This window comes from Thunnus albacares, chromosome 18 (assembly GCF_914725855.1).
Source record: "Thunnus albacares chromosome 18, fThuAlb1.1, whole genome shotgun sequence".
In the NCBI taxonomy this organism is placed as follows: Eukaryota; Metazoa; Chordata; class Actinopteri; order Scombriformes; family Scombridae; genus Thunnus; species Thunnus albacares.
In genome coordinates, this window is record NC_058123.1 from 21038193 (window position 1) to 21063554 (window position 25362).

The following is a 25362-nucleotide window of genomic DNA, read 5'->3' on the forward strand; positions in this document are numbered from 1 at the left end:
TGAAATAATACCCCAGAACAAGGAAGAATTAGATGATGCATGAATAAACTGTGCGTTGAGATTCTGTAAATAGGTAGCACGAAGTGAAGAAAAGCGGAAGTTAAAATATTGTGTGAGAAAAGTGGAAGAGACAGAAATAGTATAACAGTGAGATAGATATAGTGGAAGAAAAAAAAACACAGACAGAAAGAGTCATAGAGGAAAGAACAGAGAGCGAGCTGAGTGTTTAAAGAGGCCGGAGCCAGAAGCCGGGACGGTGGTGAGAAGGAAGGAGAGGTCGTGTCATTCATCCAGTTATCAGTGAAAGGTCATTAGAGCTGCAGCAAGGCTGTTAGAACTGACAGGCCCTGCATGGTAGAGACACACACACTCTCTCTCTCCTATATACTTGAGGTTAATATAGATCAAATCATGGCTGCAGGCAAAAGGGGCATGGCTGAACATTTCAATTGCCATTTAATTAAAGTTGGGATGAAAAATCAGGTGAAAAGATCTATTTCTGTCTAGGCTAATAATAATAATAATAATAATAATAATAATAATAATAATAATAATAATAATAATAACAATAATAATAATAAATTTAAAAAATTCTGAATATGTATCAGTGTTCTTACCAGTCTTGTGTTGAGGTCTCTTTGTAAATATTGGGTTTTCATTGACAGCCCCGTTAAAAAAACCCACACAAGAAAGGGAAAAGGAAACGAGGAAGGAAGGAAGGGATTATGAATTCAATACCCACACAAGCAGATACACACTTTTCTGCACACACACACTCCAGCGCACACACAGAGGACTCCAGCTGACAGCTGTTAGATGGTGTATTGATTTGTCCTCTGTCTCCAGACCGGCCTGCCAGAACTTGTCAGAATAATGAAAGAAAGAGAGCTTGAGAGAAGGAAGAGAGACAGTGAGACATTTAAAGAGACAGAGAGACAGAGAGAGCGAGAGGGAAAGGTCAAATGGGAGTTTTGACCAACCGCGTCTCCTTTATTGGTGTTTTCTTGTCAAATGTATCAGGCTGAAAGTTGATATTTTAAGTGTCTTAGAAATGTTATTCTTCCAATATCCGTAACTCAAGTATGGTTAAAGGACAGTTCCAGTTTATTACATGCTGCAGTAGGTTTGGCAGTTATAATGATGTTGTACTCACCAACACAGCAACGTTGCAACAAAGTCAGTCAAGGCAAGACACATAAGCACATGATCATACAGGTTTAAGCACACTCTCATGTAAGCTAAACGTATTTGAAAGTAAAATGAAGGTGAAAAGAAACATTTTTACCAAAACTTTCTGTTTTCACTGTGTATGGGTCGACTGTTGGCGTGTTTACAACTGGTCTCATAATCTGGTCTCTCCAGTTTCTTGACCTGTCAGATTTTGTTGCAGTGATGTCACAATGTTTCCAGATCTCAGCAATTACTTCTGTGAGTAACATGTTATCATAACCGATGGAAATGGTGGCCAAAGATAATAAGACCCAAGTCAAAATAAACTGGATTATTTGGTCTATATTTTCATCTGGGGCTCTACTGGAATATCTTGAATGATTTACAGTTAAAAAAAAACCTTCTATGCAGCCCCTCAGTTCAGCCTCTGTCTGAAACAGGTTGTTTTAGCCCCTGTCTCTTTAGGGCGAGTTTAAGTGGGCATGACTGACATGGTTTTGATCAAAGAACGTCTTCATCAGGTGAGCAGCTCTCTCCATCATGCAGACCTGTGAATCACAACAACGAGGAGAAAGCAACTGAAAGATGCAAAATGGGGGTGTTTTTGTCAGCGGCAGCAGCAGAACTTGTAGCCTTTTGACATTAGAGGAAGTGATTTGATCCAGTATCAAAAATACTGCGTAGTTGAACTTTACTTACTGCTACATTCTGTCTTTCAAATCCTCCTGTTTTTTGAGTGGTAAACTGACTTTAAGGCCTCCTTTTATAAATGCACTACACAAAGTCGTTCAAATCAATTTCTTTCTGATGTCCCAACTGAATATACAGTTTAAAGAGTCATGAGGAGAGAAAGATGAATCACTTCCTGACAGTTCTACAGTCCAAAAAGATAGAATCGGCCTTCATCGATCACCCATGCATAGCTGATACAGCTCACCTGAATCTGTAAATATACTTTTCCCTTCAAGCCTAATTGAGAAACATGATTCTCAACAAGGTCACAACTATTGATTTGGAAAAGTTAAAATGTATTTGTTTATGGCTGAATGTGGGAAGTCAGAAATCACTGTTATCAGAGTATATTGATAAAGTTATTGATGCTCTTCTCAAGCAGCCGTGTCTTCATGTCAATTAAAAAGGTGGTTGTGAAACAGTATGTTGTGTTCTCAGAGTATCAGTTCAAAAGGCGAAATGAGCATGAGGCCAGTGTGTCATCATTCATTGTGAAATGGTCACATTTAATGGTTGAAACCTGTCATTGTATATACATCTATAAAAAAGACCCCAGGTACAGGTTACGACATTCTACTGCTAATACATACATTATTATTATTATTATTATTAAATAATAAACTTTTTGTTCAATGTTAAAGTTACATATCATAGTGTACAAAATAGGATCAAGGAGAATTAAGCCATTATGAATGTCTGAAAAAAAAACTAAAACCCTATATGTGTGTTTTTATTAGCCTATTTGTCCATAAAATCAAAAAAAAAAGAAAAAAAATACAATAAAACACATCAATATTCCTTTGAATAACATAATATTAACTGGTGATATTGGCTATTGAAATGTAAACTGCAAAAAGACATTTATCTTATGTTTGTAAAGGCGTCAGAATTTGGAAAGCAAACTGTTTTGTGTTATTGTATTTTACAGCACAGAGCAGAATGGAAAACCAACATAGCTCGTATCGATATGCTTCAATAACCAACTTTGTCTTCGTCAATACAAAGTCGAACCAAAACAAACTGGTGGGCAAAGAATAGTTCAGTCTCAAATCCACTTTTATTTTTTTTATTTTTTTTTTTTACAATCCAAGTCCTCCTTGCCAGTCTCTGAAAGCAGAATGTAAAGCTAATTGTCTAAATAAGCCAGACTACCATTACTGAATTCTTCAAAGTGTTAGTCCTCGTATCGAAACATCAAAAACGACTTGCTCCGTCAGTTTGATTGGGTCGTTGGAGGCGCACAGATTCAGAGTCTGATTGAGTATTTTTTTTTTTTTGTGGCTTCTTTGTTAAAATGAAAGGTTTACACAAACAGGAGCTGCAGGGTTCCTCGGATTCGTCCAAAGTTTGATTCGTATACCATTTGAGTCTGTATCGATCAGGCGTTGTGCGCGCACACAACTTTCTGGGGTTCTCAACCCACAACAAAGGCAGGCACAGGCTTCAGGAAGCTCAATGAACTGTTTGGGAACCGTTTTGTTGGGGGGTGAAGTTGAGTCTTTGGCATGGTGATTTAGCTGTATGGGCTACGGTGACTATACACACAAACACGCATGCTCTATATGTGTGTGTGTTTGTGTGTACAGTTTCAAAGGAAACTCAAAATTAAGACAAATTATTAAAAAAAAAAATAAGAGCAAAAGAGTAATTAGGGGACTTTTTGTCATCTGAGGTGGTGATTTTCTTGTTCTGACGAGGAGATTCCCAAACAAATCAGTCTGCTGTGGCCCGTCAAAGCCACCAGGGGGTATTACAAGACTGTTTATGTTGTTGTGGTTGGTTGCTGCTCTTGTTGCTGCTGTTGTTGTTGTTGTTGTTGTTGTTGAGGATGATGATGCCGCTTTCAAGAGTTCCTCTGAAGACTTTCTTTGTCACCATTAATCAAAAATGCTGAATCGCATTATCATCGTCTGGTATCTAAGTAATCTCGGTGAGTAACTGTGTGATGGACAGAAATGATCAATGCACTGTATCCTTGAAACATGTGCAAAATAGAAAAAAGACCAGCCTCCTCCTCCTCCTCCTCCTCCTCCTCCTCTTCTGCTTCCTCTTCTTCCTCCTGCTCCACCTCTCCCTTCAGGAATAAGACATTTACATCTGGAGAAAGAGACAGAAGCACAAATTAGGCAAGTCAAGCTGCAGCTTATCACATAATGAACTGCTTATCTTGTTGATCTTAGCATGATCCCTTGTGATTTACTATTTTAGGTTTATATTACTAATTTACTGTTTTTGTCATTAATATGTGGTTCTGTTTGACTTTTCTCATTTGTGATTTCCAGTTGGCCTTCATCATATTTATTCAGCTAAACTTGGCACAGTTCACACTCCAAAATGAGCAGCAGGTGTTGAGTTGTAAATTGTTCTGAAGTGTCATTAGTAAGGGAGTTATGTTTGCCAAGTGTTTCTCTTTTGACCAAACTGGGTATAAAAACTATTTCCTCTTTGCACACCTTCATGGTCAACTTTGTTGCAGCCCATGATATTTAGCTTTTCAGTATTCATCGCTACACATCTACATCTTCGACACTATTACAACATGATTTACGGTGTGAAACCTATAAAATAAATTAAATGAGACAGCTCTGGATTGGATTTTTACTTCCAATCCCTTCCAGGAGAAAAATATGAAAAACAACAAAAAAAAAAAACCAACCCTGCTGGGTCATAAAACAAACTCACCCACTCATTGTTGCTCTTGTTCTATTAAACATCCACTTGACATCAATAGATATGCACTGACTCGCCAGTGTTGCGACTGAACGGCTGAGTTCATAATCAATTCAAAGATGAGGGCTTGTCGACTCATTGCAAGAGGTGTGTGTATATATGTGTGTGTGTGCATGTGTGTGTTTGCTCACCACATGAACAGCGGCAGCATTCCTAACAGCAAAGGAGAGAAGAATGTGAGGACCCTGGCAGCTCTGCCCACTGGACGTTCAGCCTTCTGTGGTGCATTGGAGGACGGGATGGGAGAGGTCTTAGTCTCTGTGGAAAACCAATCAGAAAACACAATATTGAGTACATGTTTTAATGAATTCCCCTAAATCCTCACTTTGATTTGTCTGTCAGTTGTTCACTTCAGTTGTTTTTTTTTTTTGTTCTGTTCATACAGTGTTACATGATTGTTTTGTTCCCAGGGGGCACAACTTCCAAAGGCGTTGCTTTGATGAATGGACATTGAAAAGCGCTCATCATACCGGGAAGAACCAAACAGAAAGGAAAATACAGTGCAGAGTGAAATCAATTCTAATCTGCAAGCGCAATCAATATGGGACTTGTCAAGGCAGTTATGAAGTGAACTGAACAAAAAAAAAAAAAAATCTCATTCATACTGAGGCTGCAGGGAAACGGTGAAGGACAGAGCCAGAGTGAAATGGATAGAGAGATAAAATATGGAGATGGAAAGAAGAGAAAGGGAGACGGAGGATGAGGTAAAAACCCTGAGGTGAGGCAGGAGGGGGGGAGAGATAAAGTATTAAAAAAAAAAAAAGCAAATATACATTACAGCAGTTAATATATTGCTGATAAGAGACGCATGTTGAAAATGTACCCATTTACAGACCCATGATATGCTGTATGTTTTCATTTTACAGCACATAACCGGAGCTGCGGAGTGACTCGAGACTTTATTTGGATGTGACCGCACTGAGACTTGACTCCCTGAAAATCTCACATGACATGAGACTTGAGAGCACAGACATTTGTTCATTTGACCTGGCGAAACCCCAGAACAATAAATAAAACAATAGCATCAATAATCCTTGAATAAAATAAAAACCTTGAATATTTTAAGCCCCCCTCCACTTAAAAATATGTTTTTCTTCTTATTCATACAAGTTGGATGTTTGAGCTTCATTATGTAGAATGATGCATGTGCAGAGTTTGACACTAGACGGCTGTTTTCATATTCATCCGCTGAAAATGGAAAGTTTCTCTGTGCTCATTGAAAATGTGATTTTAAAGGGGCGGACCTACGAGCAGGAATTGTGACATCACAACTAGTTTGGAAGCCAATTCTGGTCCAACTTACACACGTGTATATTTGCATATTCATAGATTCTGGAACATTTAAAGAGGGAGAAGGAGGAGATGCCATTTTAAGGATTTCAAAGTGGTAAAATATTTGGTCCAAGCAGACTATTCTTACATGTCTTGATACATGTCTGGAGGGAATCAATTATTAGAACTCTGCATTGAAATATCTGAAAATGTTTAAAATGCAGGTCATTTTAATGATCAGCCTTTGGAAACTTACTAACAACTGACTTGTATTTCACCTGTGAGGCCTTTTGACTCAAATCGCCCTCAGAGACTTAAGATTTGACCCTAAAACTTAATACTCAAATTTGCTCCTGGATATCAACAAAGTCTTATCTCTTATCTTAAAGTCGAATGTGTAGGTAGAGGATGAAATTGCGTAAGCACACAAAGTAGATACAATAAGTCTCTCATACATTTCCAGTTACTGAAATACGATTATGTTCAAGTGTTTGAGGCTGGTAATAAACATAAACATGCTGAAAACTACTATGCTTTTAAGCCATTTTTTAGGGCGTCTGTTTGGTTTTTACATTGCTTGACAAATAAAAATATCACAGTTTAATGCTTTATAAGACTGGGCTATTGCCACAGCTGCCGGCACATATTAACTCATGCAAACTGTTTGCAGCTCAGTCTAGAACCCCAAAGCATTTTTTACTGGAGAGAGAATATGATTTCCCTCTCCTTCCAATTAAGGGCTGTTGTGTGGTACTGTGTCGGGAGTCGTGAGATATTAGAAGGAAGCAGCCAGGTGTGAAATAGCTAGAGAGAGAGAGAGAGAGAGAGAGAGAGAGAAAGAAAGAGAGACACATTTAATATGTTCAGCAGCTCAGTGAAATACTTCCCACCTGCAGCAAAACATTTTGCTTCGGAGTAGTGACGAAAATATGTGGAAATAATGTGATGGTGACAAGGAGAGACAGTTATGGGGTACGTGTTGATGTAACAAGCTAGTTGAGGACAGGTAAAAAGAGGGAGACATGACAATGATGTGAGGAGGGGAGAGGGCTGATAAACAAAGGAGGCGAAGAAAAACAGCTGAAGGGGGGAGAGATGGAGCAGAGCAGAGCAGAGCAGGCAGAGAAGTGAGGGGGAAATTTGAAAAATAAAAGGGAAAAAGGAAGGATGGATAAAGAACGCACTGAATGATTTTAACTTGATCTGTTTTAAAGCTGAGGTTTTCTGCCTGTTGCCATCTCTGTCAGTCTCTGGAGACAGAAATGTGGGGAATTATGGTGAAGCCAGGTTTCACTCTAATTGGAGGTGAGGTAGGTCAACACCTGTCAATCAAGGCTAAAAGGAGCTACTATAGTATTTTTTCCCTGCTGCAAATTCCCATTTTTTTCCATTTCTTTTAATGACATCCTTAACGTTCCTCAACACAGAGTCTTCAGGACAGCAGCACTAGGGGGGGTTTATGTTATTTACGACCATCAGTTTCATTTAAATCAACTTCTTTTCTGAGAAACTATGTTATTCTCGTAAGCCAGTACGCCTCAGTCGTTGTTATTATGTAGAAGAAGCCAGTCAGAGGCATGAATCACAACTGTCACAAGTTCAAAATGCTTTGTCACTGCAGGAACAAAACACTGCAGGTGCTGAATTAATCCAAAACTGACCCAGAATCAGGAAGTGAGCTGATTTAACCCGCTGGATATATTTTCAGGTTTCTACAAAGCCTAAAATCCAGCTTCCGCTCATTATTAGATGCACAGTTGATTGGATGTTTTGTATTGAATTGCACCTTTACTTTTTTTTTTTAACTGAAATTTTCTAACTCAGTTGCTAAATATTTTTACTGATGATTCACCTGGGAGAGTTTCAATCCCATCCAAGTCTAGAAAGTACTCCAAACTCTGGATGCCTGAATTAACACTCACCATTTTAATACCCTGTGTCACCTTAATGACATCATAAGTGGTAGTCCGCCTATGAATTTAAATCTCTTTTTTTGGAGCCTGCATACAGGAGAAGAAGAGTAAAGTCGCTTCAGCATTTAACTGCGTCGGTTGCTGCTTGTTAAGCACTTGCATGGATATAAACACGTACTCTAAGCATTTATAAATAGTGCCAGACATGAAATATATAAGAAGTGATATCTGGTGTTGCCTGTTTGGTGCTAGACAGTGTCCAGTTTCTGTCTCACAGACTGGGCGAGGCAGAAACGTATATCTCAGATGGTTGCAACACGGAGGATGGCAGCAACTTTTTAAAGCCTCGACTGAGCTGCTTTTTACTTAATGGAATGTGGTCGCTAAGCAATGGTCCAATCACCGAGGATGGGATTTCGTCTGTCTGTCTCCGTGCTATCCTTGAAGTGCAACAAGCTACTACTTCAGTTTATCTCCAAGAAGTATGGACAGCCTAGTGTTTCAAAGCATGAACTGAACAAAAAGAAAAAAGTAGGAGAAAAAAATGTGGCAAGAGAGGAAATGGAGAAAGTCTAGAGTGTGTTTAGATCGTGAACCACACAATCAATAAGTCAGAGGAAGTCCATTCACTTCCTATTCGGCTGAGTGGCCAAGAAATATTGGTCAGTGTGTAGATGTTAACGAGTTGGTCAGCCGACAAAAAAAGTTTGGCCCTGGTTGAACATTTTGTGGGTATTGTTCCGGTCGTTGACAGGCGATCAGATAGTTTCCCTATTTCCTTCCTGATGTGATTCTGCTTCATGTACAATAGTAAATGAACAAATACTTAGTTGATTGACAATCAAGAATCATCAATCCATCAATCAATTAGCTATAGTCTCTTATCCTCTGGAGGGTCCTAACAATCTTAGCTGACATATTTCTAACTTTTCCAACTCAGGCAAGCATAAAAAACTTTCTTTTTTAATATATTTTTTTTCAATTTCTGGCATTTCTTATCAGTTAATTTATGCACAGATTTAAATGTCCCTTAGTTCTGCCTTTACTTTAAAGAACAGAAGGGAAGATAGAAGTCCTGGATGAATGGTGTACCCATCAGTGGGAATGACAACCTATTCCAATGCTATTTCATTGATATTAACAAAGCAACTGCACTGTATCTGCACACAACCACCGCACAGATGTAACCACTCACCCAGCTGGTCACTCTTTTAAAGGACATGTCAGAGGGTCAGAAAAAGAGATGTGGTGATGAAAGGTAAGAATGAGAGAAAGACTGGCTGTTAAAAAAGGAGAGAGAGGGAAAAGAAGACAGACATCAAGAGAGAGAGCGAGAGACCTAGAGGCGACAGAGAGAAAGAGACAACAAGACAGGGAGAGAGGGAAGGGAAGCAGAGAAGCGTCAGCTGGATCGAAAAGAGGCATGAGGAGAATCCCAATAACCTCCTGTTCTTTCCCTGAGAACAAGAATATTACACTGTGTGCCGAGTGAGTGATTGTGTGTGTGTGTGTGTGCGTGTACACTGTGTGTTATCAGAGGGGGGTACTGCACGTGTGTGTGTGTGTGTGTGTGTGTGTGTGTGTGTGTGTGTGTGTGTGTGTGTGTGTGTGTGTGTGGGGCACTGTTTTTATGTGTTTGTGTATGTGTGTTAGAGCAGGCTGGATGTTCTGTGTGTGGTGTTCAGCATGTGTTTGTGTGTCTATAGGCAAGCGTGAGCTCATTCAGTATTGAGTATGTGATGATCTGTGTATAGTGCTGCTTGTGGCCACTAGGAGTCACTGTTGTACCATAAAACTAGTGAGAAACTTCAACGGACAGGCAGAGAGAGAAAGACAGGTAGAGAGAGGAAGACCGGTAGACAGGTTGGGTTTTCAGAAGTAAAGGGAGCACAGTGAAGTCAGGGGTCGTTCGACCAAAATACTCTCCAGTGATGACGGTACAAAAGAATTAGGAATGCTGTCTGAATGCACTAACCTTCCAACAATCACCTGCAAATTAAAATATAGATTTGTTTTCTCCGCAATCAACAAACAGATGAAGTGGCAGAAGTTTTTTCAGCCATTAACAGTGTCTGTAAACCTTCTTCTCAGGCTGAGTAAAGCCCAACAACCTCGGGTTACGGCAGCCTGTATGTGAGCAGTGAGCTAGATCAGATCAACATTTTTTTAAAATAAATTCAGAGCTTCTTTCATGTGGAACAATAAATCTGGACAGTAAGAGGAAAATTAAGTAAGTTTTACTAGCAAACCAGGAGATTTCATTGGAAAGTGTTCATTTATATTAGATAGCAGGGAGACATACAGTACCAGTCAAAAGTTTGGACACACTTTCTCACTCAAGTGAATGGGAAGGCGTATCCAAACTTTTGACTGGTACTGTATGTGTGGCCGAAAAGTAGACCATGGCAGACTCCCTTGGATGCCTGTGCACCACAATGTTCCTTTGTCCTCATGTACTGACCGGCCAACAAGCATAGTGTGACACAATCTGAAAGAGCCAGTTTGACATGGAGGTATTTTATAATTCAATGATGATGAGCAACAAAATGTAAATCTTTGGTGTAGCAGACATACTTTGACTATGAAAAGAAACTGTGACTGTGGACTGTGGGTGTCATGCAGAGTTTGAATTATATTTAAGGTCTGTGGCTGTAACCTGTCAATAAAAAGATTTGTACGTGTTTAGAGGCTTTTAATGTTGGACACACTAACACTCGAATTGTTCACATCCGTATTTTAGCAAAGATTTATCTCTGAACTGTTTCCAAATTGACATGCCTTTTCTCTTACAAGATATCCACTCCGGTCAAGAGCTGGATCAAGTCTGGTGAGACTGTCTGAGAAATTGTAATAATCCCAATTGTTCTCCCTAAATTGGGTATCTGCTGGAAACTCAAAGAGCAATCTCATTTTTGCTGATGTAGAAGTGTACTTAGGGTGTGGCCAGTACACTGTGACATCACTGTAGGGTGTGGCTAGGGTTGTACCATTCCAAACTGTAAAGAGGTGATGCAAATTTGAATTTTTCAACCACTATATGTCAATTAAACAACTATGTTCTACTTTCAACCACACGCAAAACATCTTTATACGCAATATTTTGCAGTTAAGTGTTAAGTTCAGTTCTGCTTTGAATATTACATGTGCTATTCACCAGCCTGATATCCAACTGGTGCAGATAAGCACTCTCTACATTTGCAAGACCACAGCAGGATTGCAATTTAGAATGTGCAAATTGGCCAAATACTCTATAAAACCTGTTCACTCAGATTCAGTGCTTATTCATTCAAAATGTGTCCAGCCATTTGTGCTTTGCTATTCCAGCATGGTCAGAGCGATGCATGCAGAGGAGTGTTCAGACCGGGAATGGATGTCTTGTTGTTCAGGGATCATCAGTGCGTAGAGAGATTTCGATTTGACAAGCGAGCCAATCCCTTGATCTCTGCCACATGCTGAAGGGGTGCCAACTAGATAATTCCCAGAGATAGTTTTTGTCCTTGTATGTGTGTGTGTGTGTGTGTGTGTGTGTGTCAGGACATGCACAATAAAATAATCTATAATGAATTTCATGTTAACTTATCATTTTTCAAGCATAAAAAAAATTGTGGTGGAGTGCTGCTATATTGTAAATTAGCCAATTAGAATTTGCAGGAGAGACGTGAGGATTTTTTAAAGGATGGCACAGTTTTTCCCTGAGGCGGTGTGCAGGCGCTCAGGTTGATGTGTGTCCATTTGTCTGGAGGCTGCTGCTGTTATAGCTTAAGCTGCGATAAAAGTTCAAGGCTATCAAACACTTACAGTATACTCAATTTAATGATAAAGAAAGTTATTAACCAAACTTAATTTCATACCTAACTGGTTCAGGGAATTTACTGTGTGACAGCCGTGGGCACAAAGAACTATGTAAATTTTTAAAGGACTACTATAATATCATCACAATGATTTCTACAGCTGATGGACTAGGAGACTGATAAATACCAAACAGCATTATAGAAATACTATAATAATGTTGCTACATGCATACAGTCAGTGTAAGCTCCTGATAAATTTATCTGTATTATGGTCAACTAAACTCATGAGGAGCCATTGCAATACAATATATGCTACTGTTAGATACTTGTTTGCATTTACAGAGGCCTTTGTCTTCTTTTAGTTGTACCCTTCTAACTTTAACTTGAAATCTCCTATAGGCATTCATTGACACAAGAGAAGCCAGCTGACATTGGTGACCTCCTACTTTGACTCTGGTGCTACATTTTGAAACTATGCAGCTGACTTATGTGAGTCACCAAATCTAAATGCAACCCTTTGGTAGAAATAAAGGGTACAGGCTTTAACTGAGGCTATGACCTACCGGCAAGAAACTCCACTTCAGTTGTGGAAGTGATCTGCACAGGCTCTTCAATCCAGGGTGTAGCGTGCACAGCAACACTCCAGTCACTCCATGTTCCAATCTCTGTGTCTTTGGCAGCCACCTGTTGAAGACAAAGATAGTAAAAAGTAGTCTATTTGAAACATCCATAAGTTTTCATTTGAAGTTGTGCAAGAACAGGTTACATATACAAAAAAGTAGCAAGCAAAGACTAAACTCAATTGCAGAGGAAAGTGAATAAAAGATTGCACTTCTTTGGATTTGGCAAATAGTCCACGCTGATCTCTGTCATCATGAACTACTCATATATATATATATATATGTAAAGGAGTAGTATATAATTCCCTCTGTTAAAATTGATTATAAATTCAATCATTTGGTGGTAAAAACAGGTGGTTACATCTGATCATTTTAATATCCATCCATGCTTTATGCCCAAGGCTAAATATTTAGGTAAGCTAATTTGGTACTTGCTGTATGTAAGTACAGCTTTAACTTGCCTTTGTTACACAAGATAAACTTGGAAGACCCAGTGGAAAGAAACCTCTTGAAGAGAGGATCATGGTTGATTTTGGTGGTTTTGTCAGTGCTGTCAGTTCTGCATTAGATGACTTTCAGATTTTAGTCAGAATTAAAGTCTGTGTTACTTTTGGAGAAGGTTTATTGTTTGTTTTCCAGTTTTGAGGCTGCAGCTTTAGAGGTAGGCTAATACTTGTTCCTGAAAGGCAATACAGAATTAGATGTGGTTCGTATCAGGTCTTCTACAATCAGTCACTGTAGAAATGGATAGATAGTAGATGTTACCTGGATGATGTATTCCTTCCCAGCATAGGCATCGGTGATAGTGTGGGAGGTGCTGTCAGATAGTTCCACCTAAACAGCCAATACAAGAGAGCAGTGTGTGGATCGGGGGAGAGCACATTTGTAAGTGTTACAGTGATGAGTTAAAGTAATTGTCCGATCTTTCTTATTCTTGAAAGATATTCTTAAGTTACTTAACAAAACAACCTTATTTAGGAATAAAACTAATGATTTTTGAAACTATACACATATTTAAGAATGAGTTTGATGGCCCTAGGGATATGAAATGTTCCAACATCATAAATTATTAAAAATCTTTGCTAAAAAAGGCAGTTATGAGCTCTTGGACAACTTTCAGTCTGAGGAAGTCCTACCCTTCTACCCATAAATGATGTGCTCAGTATAGCAATCCTAGCCTGAGCCTTTAATGTTTTATGGTAGGTGATTCAGCTGTGCCATACAGTATACTATTTTTACTCAGCGCTCATTTATTTACAACACACCTTTTATCATTATTCTGTACATAGGTCAAGTCTGTTGCTTTTTCTTTACATTTCACTGTTGAATTTATTGAACCCCGCTGCTCCCGCGGCCTCCACACTCCACACATACCAACACTCAGATGCAGCATGCAAAATACCAGTGGCATAATGGATGATTATACCAGAAAGCTTTGGCATCAATGCCACATTTTATAACACAATAATGCATGCCAACATTTGAAAGCTTTTTGTACACACTTTAATTTGCAGAGCGAAACAGAGAATGAACTGGGAGAGCATGAGAGAATGATTTGCTGCTTCTCTGTAATTTACAGTGTTGTGTGTGTGTGTGTGTGTGTTTGTTTGCCTGTCTAAAAGACTGAAGGAAAAATATATAGATAGTGGGTGCTGCTACTCCTGCAGTCAAATTAAATGATTTAGAGACATGGCTGTTGCCTTCTGCAGACTACTAGTGAAACAAGGCACACACATACATATCTATACACATCTAAGGGATCTGAACTAAAGCTCCAAGTTATCTGAAATCTTTTATTGTTTTAGCTTAGCAAGTGGTTAATTTACTGTGTCAGTCTGACAACATATAATGTATAGACAAACTCAAATCTGAATTTGTTCATATGGGAATGTTTATTCTGGTTTGAGTTCCAGAAATGGTGCAAATACACCGACCATGTATGAAGTTAAACCCATATAAAACTGCACACTTACACACATCAGATTCTTACAGATTTGAAAGAACTGAGACTTGAGTTACATCACAGAGTTGACTTCAGACTCTAGACAACTGGGTAAAGTACAGACTACACAACCAGTAAGTGTTCCAATTTATATGATATTATTCTGCCGACAATTGTTAAATCATAGACAGATCTAAGTCCTCTGTGTGTCTAGCTATTACTTTGCACAAAAAAATGAAACCTGCATTAATATACTGTGAACACACAAACACACACACACACAGTGCATATATCAGCCGGAGTGATGTGTGTCTTCCCAACCTCTCTCTATCTGCTCTGATCCTTTGTCTCTGCCCCCCTCTCCCTTTGTTTAGAAGGAAGTTCAGGCTTTATCTGGCTAACCGAGCGCTACATTTATAGGCTTAATTTCATTACTGGAATGCAATAACAACGTAATCCGAGTGTGTGTGTGTGTGTGTGTGTGTGTGTGTGCATTTTGCATGTTCTGTTGAGCGCTGTGTGCATTTGTGGATATACTTCAATGTAGTATAATGTATGTAGTGTGTGTGTGTGTGTGTGTGTGTGTTAACAGACATGTGTGCAGCCTTTGAGACGAAATCTTCCACTGTTTACATGTAGTCCAACCAGCGTATCCAACCGTAGCTTCTATCAGCATTCCTTCCTGACTCTAATGTATGTGTGTGTATGTGTGTGTGTGTGTTTGCATTTGATATGAGTGAGAAAAACAACACAGCAGTTTGGGAAAATATGCCTGCATCCTTTGTGTTTCTTTTATACGCACATGTTTACACTCATGTTAGTACATGTCTGCTGCATTGTTGTTTCTCTTTGCGAGGCACTGAACTGAAACCGGTGCTTGTGTGTGTGTGTGTGTGTGCACATGTGTGTGTGAACTATGTATATGCGTACATATGGAGGAGTATATGGAGTAAACAGCTTGCAGATAAACATTTCTAGAGAGATGGATGTGTTGCTGCGTTGCCAAGTGGCTAAACAGGGAGCAGCGAGAGCAGCACTTAATATCACACAGAGGGAGGAGAGGAAGGGGTGGGGGGGGGAGCGTTGAGAATGAGGGAAGGAAGGGGGGAGATAGATGGAGAGAGGAGATGCATTTTGGAGTGGCTGTTGCTATCAGCTGCCAAAAAAACACTGTCAGATCATTCACACTACAAGACCAAGCCTGTGTGTTGTGGCAACGGTGGTGAAGCGATGTATATTTACTTGTTGCTTGCTGATGTGCGTGTTTGTGTGTGTGTGTGTGTATGCTTTTATGATTCACATGTGTCTGTAGGGCTTATGTAATGTAAACTAAGCTGTTTAGAGCTGCAAAGAAAAAAAAAAAACCTGCTTTTTTGCAGCGTTCATAAAAAGTGAATGTACAATTGTGCGCACTCAAACACACTGCCACCCCAAACACCCAAATATTTACCTTATCATCATCATGTCCCATTGCCTCAGTGTAAATATACTGAATTCACTAACCCCCAAAATATAATATGATAATGATAATAATAAAAATTCTGGACCGCAAAATGGTCTGTTTTGAAAGTAATGATGACTAAATGTGAAATCTCCTCATTTCACGCGTAAACACCATATGTCTGTTCATTGTAAACAGCATATGCGAGCATGAATGTTTGACAATGAAACAGAGGAAAACAGAGACGACAGTCTTATTGCAGGAATCCACATGAGGAGCGGCGCACCTGGATGTTATAACCCCTTTGAACAGGAAAAGAATTCATTGTAGCTTGCTCCCTGAAACAAAATAAAGAAGAAAAAAAAACACTCCATAGTGTAAAGCACAGAAGCTGCAGTTCTAAGATGGCTGCAGCTCAAGAGGAGTGTTCTGTTAAACAAACACTTGGATCGAAATTCCAGTTTGTTTATTGTCGTTCTGCGGAGCGCTTTTTAAACAAGGCCCGCGCTAATGCGTGTCTCCCCCTCCGTTTGTGTCATCAGAAGACATGTCTGACACTGTGAAACCCTTTGTGTGTGTGTGCGAGGGCATCACACCAGACGATCTCTTAGATAAAATCAAACTGCGACGTTCGGTGTGTTCCCGGTGTTATTTTGTGAAGAGGTGTCATGTTGTACCCACATTCCTTAAACCTACCTCTACTACTTTCACTTCAGCCTATCATTTCCCTGCATGTGCAGGAGATGCTTTATATCTGTAGCTGGAGAATATGGCATGATAATCATGACATTAAGTTCTATTGTATCTTTTTACTGTGTTTACATGTGCTGCACATAACCAAAAAAGCATTCATTTCTTTATGCACAGTATGTGTGCTCTGCAGAATGAGCACATGCTGTAATGGCTGGTGGATGTTACAGTGGAAAAAATGAAGATGATGGACAGTAGAATGTGGTAACAATGTCATATTTCAAAATATTCTAGTGCATGGCCAAGTTACATTTACTCAGAAAAAAAGAAAAAAAGGAAAACAGACTAAGAAGAGATGCTTCACTCTCCCACACACACACACAGCTTAGTGCTATAATACACACACACATGAACACACTCCCCAAGAGCTTCTACACAAATCCAGACAATGAAAGGGGCAGAGAGAAGAGATGTGAACATTCCTCAGGGATTGCATAAGGAACTGAAGTGACCCCTTACTTTTCACACATCCTTTTTTCCTCTCCTCTCCTCTCCTCTCCTCTCCTCTCCTCTCCTCTCCTCTCCTCTCCTCCATCTATCTTGTACTTGTGCTTACTGTTGCAAAAAGCTCAAATCACTTCTCCCAGTGGGATAAAGTGATAAAATAAAGTAAATAAATAAAGTTTCATCTCATCTTATCTCCTACAAATACATATTAACTGTGATGTTGTGGAAATTTAAAAAAAAAAGGGATGAGGGAACTCTGACTGACCCCTCTGATTACAGTGGCTCATACTAGAGGTCCAATAAAGTCCAATAAAATGACATTGAATATTTCTCTAGACACATATGTTACAGGATAAAGCCCCATACATGTACAGTAGGTCAGAGGTGGAAAGGACAGTGAGATGAGTTACAGAGAGAAACAGGGAAAACAGATAAAGACAGAGCGGAATAGATAGACAGAAGCATAAGGAAAAATGTAAAGGCTGAGGAAAGAAAGAAACCAAGAGATGCAAAAAAGAGACAGTTAGAGAAAGCAAAAAGCAGATAGAGGGAGACATGGAGGGAATTGGCGTCGGTGGTCAGATCTAATCCAGTGAGCATGTCTGTTGTCCTGGAAAGGAAACCCAATTATATGGCACTTCCACTGGCCCGATGGCGCTCTGTGTGTGTATGTGTGCACGCACAGAGAAGGTTGGTCTCATTAGGTTGACTGACAGCTCCCATTTTTCCGCCGTGCTCTCCTCCCATTTGAGCACATACACACACACACACACACACGCACAGACACACACACACAGAAACACCAGGTCCGGGGGTAATTTCTCAGACAGTATTTCTGTCTTTGAAGCCCCAATTGCCATAGCAGCAATTACTGTAAAAGGAAGCTAAGCTAAACGCCCCAGTCAATCGAGAATCCCAACCTAAACCTTGCACGCTTAAAAAAAAAAAAACGAGCATGTGCTAGTTTTAACACAGCGGTGGAGGTAACTCAACATTAACTCTGCTTTTTTGCTGCCATGCTGTCAAAAATGTAAGACATGTCATGAAAGGTAAAATTTCAGATGAATACATTTTCAAACCCTTGCTCCTCTTCTAAACAACTCTAAAAAGCTCCTGTCATCCCCCCCCCCCCCAAAAAAAAAAATTATTTCTCTGCTTTGGGGATTTTGGAGATGGACATGTCATCCCCTATCTCTGTTGAAACACCAACTCTCCTTTTCATTCAGCCACTACTCACAGCTCACCGAATACATCAAAAATACAACATCAAAAATACAAAATTTATTTGAAAAAAATACAAAAAAAAATCTGTGAATTTTCTCGGCATCCTGTACTGTCCAGCCTGTACCATGCCTCTTGCCAAATGTGAGTTAGGATAAGCTCTAGCCCCAAGTGACCCTACACAGGATAAGAGGGTAAAGATAATGGATAGATATGATTGATGTCACAATACAATAATAAATGGACTGCATATATATATATATATATATATAGCTCCTTTAATCTGACAAAGCACTTTACAAAGTCTCATATTTACCCAATCACACACATTCATACACAACTGACCTGCACACTGAAGTATATTTAAGGTGAAATTAAACTACATTTGTCTGAAATTTGTCTTGTTTGGACTTAATTTAGGGCTAGGGTTTGACAACTACCATTTTTTATTATACAGGCTGCAGGTTAACTGTAGAAAGAAAATGAAGCTATAGTACAGAGAACATTGTATAATGTTGGTACAGCTGCTGAGCAACCTCACACTTGTTATTTCCACTCGCCGGGGCTGCCTCCTTAGTGCGTTGTTTGTCACATTAGAATCGTTGGTCTCTCACTCAAATCACCGGATGGACATTTTCTTCCTGAGTTACTGCCCACAGAATGATGCATGATAAAAGCTTAAGCTGACAAAACATGATGAGTGGTAAAACTGCTGTATGCCAGCTGAAGCACTGTTCTTCAAAGAGAGCGGCGCGGCTCAATGGCAGCTGGCACTACTCATGAGAAATTGATGTCCTTTGGGAGACCAAGTTTTTACAGGTTTTTAAAAAAGAGTAAAGTTTGGATGCACTTTGAAAATATTAAAGACAAACCAAAGCTGACAATTTTCAGCCATTTTTAGTTGAACCAATTTCAATTCCACACAATCAACAGCATGACTACTTTTTTTTTTTTTTTTTCAATCCTGCCAAACAGTTAGGCTTACTGAAATTGCAAGTCAGTTTGGGATGATAGGAAATATCAAAGTTGTTTGTCCAAGCTTTGGCCACTTTGATGTTCTACTTTTCATTCTGTGAAAACTTTGCTGGCCGTGAGACACAATCCCCCCAAGACGAGGTCAACACTTTGTTTGTGTGTGTCATGACAACTCAGAGATCATAAGAGTGTGTGTGTGTGTGTGTGTATGACAGCCCAAGGATTGACATGGTGATACAGAAATCAATAGAGGTAGAAGCGAGGGCCGTCGTGCCATTCATCTTCTTTCACCTTTACACAGTAAGACCTCCAAAGCAACGCAAATAGAAAACATCACAGCACTGAAATATCCCAACTGCAACCTGGGCAACACTTAGAATATATATGATATATATGATAACTCTTTATACAGTGTTTAATAAAGAGAGCAACTTCCTCCTCTTTGTGTCTCTGTCTTTGTGTTCATATTTTCGTCCACTTCCTTGACCCTCTTCTCTGAAACCTGTTCCATATTCAATCAGTTATTTATTTCTTATGCTTCCCTTATGGCTAATAAACGAAAGCAAAATTGTCACTGATATAAAAAGATCCTTATTAGACTGTCAAACATGAGCAAAATGCCAACAGACTGCACAGTGTGTTTCTCTGTGTGCGAAAATGTTTGTCAAAATGACAGCAGAGCTAAATGATGATGACTTTCATATGGGACAGTGCTGACTCTGCCCTGTAAGTGCGTGTGTATGTGTGTGCATGCGTGCGAATGTGTGTGTGTGTGTGTGTGTGATAAATGATCTGTCTGTGGCAGTGTCCTTTAGATGGGATGTTTTCCCCAAACAAGGTCTAAACATTTATCATGTGCACCCATAGATACAAATGGATGGCTTGAGGGATGGATGGTTAGATAGCTGGCTTAATGCATGGATGGAAGGATGGAGTGGATGGATGGATGAGAGGGTGAGAGTAAAAAAAACGTGGGTGGAGAGTGGGATGGAAAGGTGCAAAGGAAAGGACGGAGGACTGGTAGGGGGAGAGGAAGAGAGAGAGATGAGAACGAGGGAGCGGTGGAGAGAATCAAAGAGACTGTTTAGCTTTCATGATGTTCATGTCAGATTGAGTTGAATATCCTCCTTTTCAGTGTCAAACCTTGTCTTCCTTCGCTATGATAACAATGTTACTCACAAAAGCACACATTACATACACACACGGTTATCCACACACACACACAATCATAGGAAATGTACAAAATCAGACGCAATGAAAAAAGAGAACATAAAAACACTCACAGAAAATTACACTCACACACATGAACAACCACATACATACAGTGTGTCTATGAATCTGCCTACCATCAGACACACACAGCTGCTGGCTCACTATTAATCCTTCTAAGTGTTGTAGGATGAGAGAGACCTCTAGCAAACATACAAACACCATTATTTTACAGATGAGTAGATGGAGAAAGAAAGACAGCATGTTGGTTGAGGAGGAGAAGTCTGATTACCTGATGTGGAAAAAAATATTTAGCAAGAAAGGAAGACATAAGGAGAGAGAAGATTTAAGGAGGGGATGCACAAAGTTAAAGTGATAGGCGGGGGAAAAAGCGACAAAGACAGAGAGGTGAGGGCAGAATGAAGGAGATAGATGGGAGAGGCAGGATGCAGCATGTCAGCCAGAAGGACAAAAGAGGAAAAATGTGGGATAAATAAATGAATGAAAGGCTAAGCTGTGTTGGCCAAGCGGACACAGATTAAAGGGAGAAGAATTTTAAGTCCACCTCCCTTCTCTGCTCAGACTGCCTCTGTTGTTGGGTCCCTCTGTTTCTCTGAGTGTCTCTTACATCATTTGTATTTCAATGTTTTGTACTTTTCTGTCCTCTATCGTGAATTTCCCTTATAAAAAAAGCACGTGACAAGTCACATGTGAATAATTCACATGAAATAAGCGCATATGGTTTTCGGACATTTCACATGTGATGCATTGGTGGTACATGTGATTTTCGGGTGTTTAACATGTGATACATTCTTGGCACATGTCGTTTTTGGGTGTTTCACATGTGATGCATTCGTGGCACATGTAGTTTTTGGACATTACACATGTGACACATTCTTGGCACATGTGGTTTTCCAGCGTTTCACATGTGATGCATTCAGAGGCACATGTGGTTTTTGGACATTTCACATGTGATGCATTCGTGGCACATGTAGTTTTTGGACATTACACACGTGATACATTCTTGGCACATGTGGTTTTCAGGTGTTTCGCATGTGATGCATTCATCGGCACATGTGGTTTTTGGACATTTCACATTGGATGCATTCAGAGACATGTGGTTTTCAGATATTTCATATTTCATTTGTCTTTTTTTAATATCTTTTTTTTTTTTTAACCACAATTAAGCTTTAAAGTCCTGTTTTACCAAGACAACTGACAAAACTTGCAGTGCAGTAAGATTATTTCAGTACATTCAGTAAATTTGTTTGCAGTGTAGTAGCTGTTCATGTGTTGAATGTCTGTTCAATGTGATATTGATATCTGTGACTGTGTGTGTTCTTTGTTTATTCATGCACACTCATGAGCTTGGACAGCATTTGCATGTTTATTAATCATTGTAATTAGAAGAACAAGAATGTGTACATATGTGAGTGTGTTTGTGTGGACCCGTGTATTTATTTATATGCATACCAGCATCTACAGTAGGGAGGTATATGCATCTGTACAGTATGTTGTGCGTGCGCGTGTGTTCGTTTCTGTCCTGTGCATGAGTGTGTCTGCGTGGAAATGCACATTTTCAGTTGAATGGAGTTCAGCATCATCCCCAAAGGGCAATTACAGCATAGCAGATGCAGTTTCATACCACGTAGAGAATATTGAGCAATCAGAAATTGTTCTTATCACAGTTACTGGACCATTGCTTTAATTGCCGTGAGAGTTTGGTTTCTCATCTCAGTGAAGAAAGCGTGAGGGTGGGATGGAAGCGGGCCATGGGAAACAGAACAATTCACTGAGCGTTTACAGACATACAGATGTATGTTCTCCGTCATTTTACTGCTTTTCATGCGGTGATTCTTTTGTTTCTTTGACAGTTGAGTAGTAGTCAAGTTACGGTATCCAGGATGTGTCGATTCGGGGAGTGAATGTGGTGTAATTGCAACTTCTGTGGTGCACGTGGGAACTAGGACAGCGCTGTATCACTTTCTTATTTAGCAACAAAATGCAATGATGTGTGTCAAGACGGCAGCACCATACAGTTCCAGTGTGTTGCTGTTAAGTCCTGAAACTGAGCTTGTTGCATCCAAGTTGCTTCACTGACCATCTTAACATTCTTGGCCAACTTCTATGTTTCCGTACCAAGGAAAGATTGAAAAACTGAATAACAGCCATTACAACAATGCACATCTTAAAGCAATGTATTGCTCTTTAAAACCACAAGTGCTAGTGGATCTTCTTTGCATAAATAGAATGCCCATATCTATGTTCTTTCTGTTATCTGATCAGACAGTGCTTTAAGGACACATGATCCAATTTTCCATTCAGCAACTTCATAAAATCTTGTCTTCCAAGTTGGGCTGGGTGATATGACTAAAAAAAAAAAATCTCAATTTTCACGATTCACAATTTTAATTTATTTTTTTCCCCTCCAAAATGCAGCAAAACTAAAACATGATCGACATTACATATCTTTTAGGTCTTCATGTGCAAGAGCTGCAAACATGCAGGTTATCCCATACCACTCTAGACAGTCAGTACCAGATGCTTCAACAAAGTTAAGTACAGACATCAATTTTAATAACAGTTTCAGCACATATAGAGCATAAATGTCCCCACACTAATGCATCTGCTCGTACTATATGTGCGTCACGGCATCAGCCTGATATCTGCAGACAGATGGCGAGGTAGCATTAGCTTCCCGGCTACATAAACGTCAGAGTGAAAAAAAAGCAGAATACGCACTCTCTTCAACTGACTTTTGTGGCTTTTCGTGGCACCTCTCGTAACTGGAGATGATGTCTTGTCAGAAAACACAAAGCGAGAGATCAGATCAGCGTGCATATTCCTTTTTCAGTCTATCCCTCTCATAGATGCTATTGTTTGATTCACCTAGCCACCTGGAGTCATGACAGCACTGTGAACTGCTGCGACTTCTGACTGCCCTTCTATCTCTCTATCTCTCATTCTGTCTTTCTTGTCTTTGTCTGCCTTGCAATCATGCAGTTACTCAATATGGGGATCATTCTGTCTGTTGTACTGTATTTTTATCTGTGGTTTATTTTAGTTACGAGCCATCCAAAATATATTTTGTGGGATTCAAGTGGTCATACTTTGGCCTTAAGTCTAAAGTCTCTACCTCCCTCTATTTCTTCATTTCACCCACTATTTTATGGCTTAACTTATTCCAGAAGTTCCTCTCTCTTTTGTTCACTTGAACTGCTCATCTATCTTCCTTAATTTGAAACACCTTGTAACTGATAGCTTATAAAACCTCCCTTTCAAAGTCTCCTCAAGAGCTCCCTTTTTCTTCTTGTCTCTCACACTTTGATCCATTTATCTATCTGTCTGAGGCTGACATTCCTCCACACATTTGATCAACAATCTTCTCCATATGCCAATTTCTCCTTTTCTCTCCACGCCCCTCTCACCCACCATCCATTATTCTTTCAATTTTCATAATCAAGTAATGTGGTCTCAGACTTATATGGTTTATTTAACATCACATATTTTTTAAATGAAATAAGCATTTTTGTTTAACTTTGTTTCCTTTCCTCAGTCCCCTTCTTCATCCTTCATCCCAGGACACATGTGAGTCAATCACTTTGTATCTATTCATGTTTATCTCATTTGTGTGTAATGCTTCTGTCTCTTCTGCCAGAGTCTGCTTCCATTTACATGTTTCCCCTTTTCAAATGCACTCCATTCATCTCTACTTCAAAACTTTTGCGCATTTTCCTTCTTGTGACTGAATCTCCATCACTCTAAGTATCTGGGCCAGTCATCCCTTCATTCCTCAGGAGGATGAATGGTTTCCTCTGAAGACCAGTCTGATCACACTGCTGCTTTCATTTCTGACTCAGAACACATTTCAAGATGTTACATGTGAAAGTAATTCTCACCCAGCTCTGCTGTCTAACACATTAAAGGTAAATTCCTAAGCAATGCCAACCACTTCAATTAGTATTCAACCTCTGAGGCTATAATTAATGAAGTATATATGGGGCCAATAAACAGTGTATCCTCATTAAACCACGCTTAATGATTTACGTCACGTTTTGAGAGCTTTAAATCCAAATGCTCTCTACAACAGTATTTTACAAAACATGTGATTTAGTATATTCAGCTCTTGTGGCAGCAGTCAGTGAGAAGCTGCCATAACCAACAGCAATTGTTCTATATATAGTATTGAAGTTGACTGCTCATGCAGCAACACCATTACATGCCCATATGAAAACTGTACAGGAAATGGTATGATGGGTGTTTGTGTCACAGGTAATTAAGAAGGGCAGACTGGTGTTTATAAAACAAGGACATTTAAAAGAGTAGCCTATATGACTTACAACAATCTGTCTAGATTTGTTGGATGTATCCAAGCTCCATATTTCCACATTCATTTGGAATGGATTTGGGCAGTGGCGCAGGAAGATGGTGTTCCCTTTCTTAGGGGCATGGGCAGCAGACACAAACGCAGTGGTGTATTCAAATTACTGAAAAATCTGAAATGTGGAGTGTGATTTAAAGGTCTGGAACCAGGATAACAGATTTATAGCATCTCCCGTAAATGATACACTGAAATAATAATATTTTTTTGTATCAGCTGGTTGTTCTGATGCCATATTGAAGATTTTTGCAACAAACTGACCTATTGCAAGAATGCCCCGAAATCAAATTGGCATACACTTGACAGTTACTGGACAAACTGGAGTAATTCTGCACATACAAGTTCTACACAAAACAATCAATTATCTTTATATTAACCAGATCGTGTACTTTCTGTGGGACTGAGAACACCACCAACACGGTTACCCAACACCTATTAAAAGGAGCAGAAGTGTAACCATGAACTGTTGACATATCCTGAGGTGACAGGTTCAGAACTACTTCTTCTGAAACCGCACTTACTGCTATCAAAATTAAAACCATGATCATGGAGACATTCATCAAAAAACACCACAAAAACGGAAAACCCTGCAGTTTTCAGCTGTCATTGACAGTATTTATGTAATTTCCAAATGATATGATCTTACTCAATCCAAATATTGACTTAGGTTTCCCACCTTTCACGTTATGCATCAGTTCACATATTGATTGATTAGTGTTGATAGCAAGAGGGAAAACTGAGTGTGTGTGTCAGGTTTAATCATCAGTT

General features: G+C 39.5%; 1 protein-coding gene across 1 annotated transcript in view; it reads right to left on the minus strand.

Moving 5' to 3' along the window:
- Window positions 1–2379: 2379 nt before the first annotated feature.
- The window catches only part of cntfr (ciliary neurotrophic factor receptor), a 229177-nt gene continuing 206194 nt past the window's right edge, over window positions 2380–25362 (minus strand). Inside the window, exons 8-11 of the mRNA XM_044334283.1 lie at window positions 12994–13062; window positions 12172–12292; window positions 4764–4890; window positions 2380–3999 (exon numbers count right to left, since the gene is read on the minus strand). Of these exons, the coding sequence (XP_044190218.1) occupies window position 3999; window positions 4764–4890; window positions 12172–12292; window positions 12994–13062 (318 nt within the window). The 3' untranslated portion in view covers window positions 2380–3998. The remainder of the gene's footprint in view (window positions 4000–4763; window positions 4891–12171; window positions 12293–12993; window positions 13063–25362) is intronic.